At 38.2% G+C, this 7,714-nt stretch overlaps 1 protein-coding gene across 1 annotated transcript in view; it reads right to left on the reverse strand.

Moving 5' to 3' along the window:
* Window positions 1-5,498: 5,498 nt before the first annotated feature.
* The window catches only part of LOC104945250 (laminin subunit alpha-2-like), a 44,396-nt gene continuing 42,180 nt past the window's right edge, over window positions 5,499-7,714 (reverse strand). The window contains exon 2 of the mRNA XM_010770890.1: window positions 5,499-5,718. Coding sequence (XP_010769192.1) covers window positions 5,499-5,718 — 220 coding nt within the window. The remainder of the gene's footprint in view (window positions 5,719-7,714) is intronic.

Raw genomic sequence — 7,714 nt, forward strand, 5'->3', positions numbered from 1 at the left:
TATAACATTAGCGTTAAGAAAGCTTACTTAAATATCTGCCACAACATAAGTAACCGGATCAGAGTAACATTAAGTACAGTCCGCGGCATATCACATCATAATGTATCATATATTTCCTTATCTGAGTCAGCTGAGCCGTGTCTGGCCGTGCAACACTCACAGTGTCACATACTGTATGCAGAAGTATTATTTTAAGCAACACATTAAGTTGAGGAAACACTCGAGACAAATGTAATGAAAGTCAGATGGTGTCTTAGACGGGGCAGTGATATCATAAACCTGTTAATGTACGCATTCAAACACTTNACAGTCCGCGGCATATCACATCATAATGTATCATATATTTCCTTATCTGAGTCAGCTGAGCCGTGTCTGGCCGTGCAACACTCACAATGTCACATACTGTATGCAGAAGTATTATTTTAAGCAACACATTAAGTTGACGAAACACTCGAGTCAAATGTAATTAAAGTCGGATCCACTCGTGTCTTATCATAAACTTGTTAATGTACGCATTCAAACACTTTTTCTTTTACCAGCTGTATTCACCTTGCAGGTTGAAACTATGTGGCTTTTATCCTGGATAAAGTGTTTAAATCATGGATGTTTAAAGTTTAACTTCTTCATATGTCTAATATTATAGTTGACTTTTCATTCAGGAAGTATGACGCTGCGCTGTCAGTACGCTTCTCCATGTTTGTGATTGGTTGAATGCTCCAGATACCACCCCTTTCATGTGAACGCGCACCTAACTAGATAGGACACGGCTGGCTTGAGCAATCCACTTGATAACCCGCGTCGTAGGACCGTTTAGCGAGAGCGCGTATGTTTTGGATTAGGCCAACCGGCTAACTCAAACATATCCAGGTTAGGTTGAACCAGCTTCGTAGTACAGGCCTCTGATCTCAAATANGCTTCAGTAGAAGCTGCTGGGAGTCCCAGCAGCTTCTACTGAAGCCAGTCCCCAACTCCGGGGACTTCCGGCCGGGGATTTTGGGTGGCAGTATACGCCCTGAAGTTGTTTGCGGCCTGCCAGTAAACCCAAAGCAGAAGAAGAAGAAGTGACGTCAGCGGCTTCATTTGCCTAATCCTCCCCCAGGAACTAATTTCCGGTGTGAACGCGATCTGTACTTAGTTCATCAGAACTAAAGAGTTCTGATGAACCTTTGTGGGAAAAGTACTTGGTGTGAACGCGCCTAATAGGGCCCCCGTTAAACCAATCATCTTTAAGGTAAAAAAAAAAGCAGTTTAGTGAAGTTCATTGTCTTTAGTAATGATTACAATCACTAAAACTTTATTAATGATAAAACAATTCTCATCTCTTCCTTATTTCTCTGGCGTTGAATTCATGGCCTTTGTCACGGAAGAGTTTAAAAGCAGCACGAATGGGTGAGTTACTTTATAATCGGTCTCAATTTCTATCAGTGATACTTCAACTTTATTTAACTTGTTTAAATCCTATGGGAAAATAAAATAAAAAGACACACCTACACACACGCCAATCAGCCCCTTAGATACACAATTAAAACCTTGAACAACACGGCTCCCATCTGCTGGATGGGCTGTCAGAAGCACACACACATACACATGAAAAACACACACACCTTTCTCAAGAAATCAGTAGCACACTCCACATCACATAGACACACACGTGGACTAGTTTTACCTCGTGTTATTCTCTACTATTAGATGTGAAAGAGACAGAAGGACGGACCTGAGTGTGCGATGAGGAAGTGAGAGATAGAGGGATACAACAGATGTCCACACACACACACAGAAACACACATGCGGTGGAAGATTTATCTATTCCTGCTTTACCCATGAATGCAGAGAGGCACGCATGTCCTCCCACACACACATAAGCAACCACATACATTCAGATGTACAAACACACACATGCCTGATTAATCACAGAAGAAAAACATGCACATACATGTCCGTCTCTTTCGACACACACTCCCTCACACACAGTCTCTCACCCCTCTAGCTTTACCCTTCGGCGACCATCTGGACACTGTTCTGTTAGTCGCTACAATGCGAGCCTTGTTGTGTGATAAAGTGTTGCTTTCTGTTGTTTTTTTTTAAATTTTATTCAGCGCTAGCCTTGATGGTGAAGAGAAAACATTTTTTTTGCAACTTGAAATATTTTCCGTTAACAAGAACACCACAATCTGTCGTACAAACAAACCGTAGGAGTAGCTATTGTGCATTTCTTGTATATCATTAGCTCTACAATGGTGCGTTGGTGAGAAGTTGAGGCGCTATTCAATCTATTAGGTGTCATACAAAACACACCGAGAGCAAATTGAGTCCACACTCTAGGTAAACAAGTAAACATAGAAGTGAAACATTTCTGTTCTGATGAGTTTTGGTGTTGGATGCCTTGAGGGGAAACAACAGGAATTGTGTAATACAAGCATGAAAACATCAATTACACACTCAAAATATATTTGTTTGGCTACCGCACAGAGTAGATTATGAAATGTGATTAGTAATGTTTTATGACTAACTGATGCCTGAGTTTGTTTTGGAAAGGGTAAAAGAAGTCTTTGAGAACCACTCTTACTAGAACCCTATATACACCAAATCATAGTGTTGAGGAATCAAAAGATTGACAGGCCAGAAATGCCAAGAGGATATTCTGTATTTCAGAGTGTTTTTTTCTATAGATTCCTGATTAATTGAACATAGTAGGATGGTCAGAGTGGCAGCCATTTTTAATCGTACCATTGAAGAGAACAGTGACTGTTGTAGAGAACACATTCTCTTTCAATGCAGAGTTCTTGTAGGGCTGCTCAATTAATCGTATTTTAATCGCAATTACGATTTTGGCTTGCAACGATTATGAAAACAACATAATCTAATTTTTTTTTTTTAGTACATTTTTTTTTATTGGTTTTTCTGTTGACTTATATTTAAAGTTCAGGGTAATCAACTGTCAAAACATACTGCTCAAATGTTCTTTTTCAATAAATGGATGTTTTCAAAGTAAATGAAAGTTTTTAATAATCGTGATATCAATTATCGACCCAAATAATCGAGATTATGATTTTTGCCATAATCGAGCAGCCCTACAGTAGTTCTTGGATAATTTTATTTTGAACTATAAAGTACCACAGCAAACAGATACATGTCCATTCCACTCTCAATTAATTTATATGGTTTTACCACACATCAGTCATTTCCTTTAGGTTGGGTTTTAATCATTTTGTCTCCCCTAAATCAAGCCGTGTAAAGTAATGTATTATGTTAAAAAAGAGCCATCTGCACCCATATGGGATAGTAGAAGAACTTACTCAGTATGCATTATTATAAATACTTTAGATACAAAATGTGTTAGTGTGTCCTCCACTTTCTTTTGATGCGAGAAAAATGGACATGTTGAGTGAAAGTTAATCAAAGGTATGATCATAAAAAGAGACTGATAATAAAAATGCTGTTATTGTTTGTGATTCATTAAACGCTGCCCTGATTTGGGAATTACCACACTGTTGGTTCAGACTCTTTAAACAATGTGTTTAGGCTTTTAATTGTTCTGTTTGAGGCCTATTACCGTAGTTGAATAAAAAGCACAGAGGGCTGCAGCACACGGCTGTCCATTAGGAGTGGAGAAATTGTGAGGTTTCTCATCATCCCTGAAAAGTTTATTGATTTATTGTATGAAGTTTCTACATAGCATTCATTAAGGGTCAGACATAGAAGAAGCAAAATTACATTATTGAATTACTACACATCCACTTTGTTCCAGTGATTGGAGACAGTGTGTGACGGTGCAATTCTCACATCTTTACAACGACTTTTCCCCACGTGAGGAATGGTCAGAGGAGTTCATTTTCCTGAATGTATTCCTTATACAAATTGCTCTGTGGTCAAGTTTGCTAGCAAAATCAAACCATGTTCTATTCCTCTACTGAATTACTCTGAACCACTATTAGGGGGAGGCAGCAGAAAGGCCCACAGATGGGGGAACAAAACAAGTTTAACGGATTTTTACAGTCCAATAGTGCGCAAATGGACTCGGCCTGAACTTTCCTGCTCCACTCAATAAAATTAATTAAGACTGGGAGCAATAGGAAGAGCAGACAGAAGGGCGAGATATATAGACAGAGAGAGAGAGAGAGAGAGAGAGAGAGAGAGAGAGAGAGAGTTGTTGTGTTTTAATAATTCCTGGTGGTCATTCGTACAGGATCAATATCAACCCTCCAAGACACGAGCAGCCGATCAGCACTGTAGGAGAGCAATAGATCAGGCTGATTAATCAATAACCATTTAGCTGGGTGGAGAGGGAAACAACTACAGAACAATGAACTATCAAATACACATTAATACCGCTGTCAGCCTGTCTCCCTGCTCCTCAGAGTTGTATCTGTATATTTATCGCCTGTCTCTCTCTCTGGTTATCTGTCTTTCTGCCTGTCTCTCTGCTTGAGCCACAGTTTTCGTCAACGGCACAGCTTTTGAATGAAGATCTTCCCAAACAAGCGCCACCTGCACGTCTGTATTTGCTGCCATCTCTTCCTCTCTTGTTCAGTTCCTTTTTTACAGGTATAGTTTTTTTTCTATTCTCACTCTTTAACACAACTGGCAGTCAGTGGGCCGCTCCGACATCACACCTCCTACAAGCACAGCTGCTTGCCGACGCAGAGTCACGCACGCACGCACGCACGCACACGCACACGCACACGCACACGCACACGCACACGCACACGCACACGCACACACACACACACACACACACACACACACACACACACACTCCAGGTGGTGCATCTACTCAGTGTTTTAGTAAAAGGATTAAAGGTATCATTTAGCTAAAATTGAGTTTCAGAGAGGAAATACTACTGTTAAGTTTAACACCCCTGCTGAGACACTAACGCTGCACATTGGCTGGTTTTTAAATGATTTAGTTTTTTGAAAAGTAGATAATGTTTTACCGCTTGAAGTCCATATGAGTTTATTTGTTGCAATCTGACCACAGCAACTACAACTATCACAATAAACTTGTCAATTTCCATGTTTCTTTTTTAAAAACAATTGTCAGGTTTTCGTGGGGTGGCAGTTAGTACAATATGTTATATACTGCACTATATGTATGCCTTAAGAGCTCATTTCCAGGTTCATATTTGTATGTTGTGCCTTTGCAGACCATCTACATGCACAAATACCTTTATAACACACTACAAGAAAAGGAAAACCCTCAAAACCTTACTTGGGTTCTTTAAATAATTGTTGTATTACTTTTAAAGACTGATTCACATATCAGTTATTCTGGTAGAAGGATTACTGCAACCAATTTTCACACTTTTAAATATATCATCTTATGTTGTTTATAATCTTTTATGCATTTTATTTTATTAAAGTTTTTGGCTATTGGTAATGCCCGTTCACATGTGAGATTAATAAAGTATATCTAATAGAATAATCCAATCTAATCTAATCAAGTTTAATCACATTCTTTCGTCTCTTTTGTCTAGTTTTGAAGCTTGTTTTGCGTCAGTTTACTCACGTTGGCAGTTTTTCGCTGTGATCGCGTCTCCGTGGTAACCGTCAGCGCAACTGTCGCAAGACGAGCCGCCGTAACCTTGACGACAGAGCAGACACTGGCCCGTGATCGGATCGCAGCTGCCGGGTATGGACAGGTCCAGGTTGTCATGGCAATCGCAGGGCTGACAGGATCCCCCGGGCTCAGAGGGCCGGCCGAAGAATCCGTTGGAACATCTGGAGGCAGCGGAGAGACAAAGTGAGGTCATGATGTTTTAAACTCAGTGTACTGTAAACATCATCTGCTGCGTGGGAAACAGTGGTCAACAGATCATAAAATAGATGGTGAAATGTGTTATGTTTTAGTTTAATTAGCAATAAGAAAATGCATATCAACACAGGTAGCTACAGTAACTTTGGCAGCATATAATTTTTTTGTAAGATCAATGGGATTCAATTCAATTTAATATATTTACAAACAATTAAAAAATGCAATTCAAAGGACTATCAAGAGAAATAATGGAGTTGTGTCAAATGGGTCACCCGGAGAAACTCTCCAAAGCTTTAGAATAGGGGCCAAGACAGTTAATAAAGTATTTACAATATGTTATTAACACATCTAGATTTTGAGAGAGTTCAAGTGTTATACAAGCATAACAAGCTAAAAAATAAACACACAACACTAACCAAATGCACTGAAACTATCCAACCCTAACTACTAAATGGTCAAAACACATTTATTTGATCAGACTTAACATTGTGTTTATAATATCTTACCTATGATAAACCAGACACATTATAAGGGAGACTATAGCATACATTAAAAGCATTTCAAAACCACACTACAGTACATTCAAGTATGTATCTGTTTATCTATCGTTATTATATTTATAAGTAATATCTCTATCAGAATATCCAGTAATGTGATCACATATTGTGTTTCTCATATTGTGTGGCCTTCAAGCCAACATGCAACATGAAGGTCTGTGCATGGTTTCCTTCAAATGTGTTATTTTTCTAAAAACAAACACTTACGCTATCAGAATAATCTGGAAGATATAATCACACACAATTCCACACATAGGGGCTCTAAAGTACCTCAGAACTCTCCACCCTTTCATGCTTTCAAGTTGCAGCAACACGCCGTCATGCTGTTATTTTCTCTTTCAGGATACCATTTTAGGTAGGGATAATACTGCATCAGGTCTGACTGAGTGTGCAGATAGTGCAACAATGTCTCTGAAAATACAGATTTCCTCCTCCTTTCATGTAGTTAATAATAATACTCTGCCTCTGTGGCTCACCCTGCCTTCTCTCTTTTGTATCTAACAGCTGCAGAACAAACAGCTCTCAGCAGGTAAATATGATCAAATCATTGTTTACCTCAGCTTGTGTGACAAGAACAAAATACTAGATCACTAATTACAGCAGGTCTCATCTCGGAAGAGCTGGCAGCCGATATCCAATCAGAAAATAAAAAAGAAATAAATCTCATCGATCAGAGTCCAGGGGAATCATCAGCATTGTTACCGGTGTCTCTTTGACCAGAGAGAGTGATCGCTAAAGGCTGTTATCATTTATATTTAACACACACCAACATCACACACGTACAGTCACACAGACAGGCATTAAGTCAAAGATTTAACCACAAAAAAGGCTGGAGGGCAACAGAAACCAAACGTATGAAATGAAAGTTACGAAAGAAATAAGCTTTACTAGAGATTAAAATAAAAAAATTATGTCTTCAGGCAAAAAGACCAGAAAAAACTACTCAATGCAAAGTCAATGTGATGCAAGAATGTACATGCCTGTTTATGTGTTATTGGACTATGATTGATTGATTGATTGATTGATTGATTGATTGATTGATTGATTGATTGATTGATACATTTTATTTCGAACAAGTAAAATAAATAATTACAAAACAAATGTTGCAGTGCATAGTCATAAGAGAAATCAAAACAAAAAATGACATTTACAACAACAACAACAACAACAACAACAGCATTAGCAACATAAACAGTGCCACATCTAGTGTTCGAAAAGGAGTGAGAAGAAGTATAATTTATTTAATCTCACCCCCTTGTCCCTAAATGATTTATTTATAATCTATAATCTGTAATAATTATCATTATTATTAATTAATATTGTTATTATTATTATTATTATTATTATTATTATTATTAATCTGCTTTACCTGTTGATTGACATATATACATATACACATATGTAT

The sequence above is a fragment of the Notothenia coriiceps genome, unplaced genomic scaffold, assembly GCF_000735185.1.
Source record: "Notothenia coriiceps isolate Sejong01 unplaced genomic scaffold, NC01 NC01_scaffold00009305, whole genome shotgun sequence".
In the NCBI taxonomy this organism is placed as follows: domain Eukaryota; kingdom Metazoa; phylum Chordata; class Actinopteri; order Perciformes; family Nototheniidae; genus Notothenia; species Notothenia coriiceps.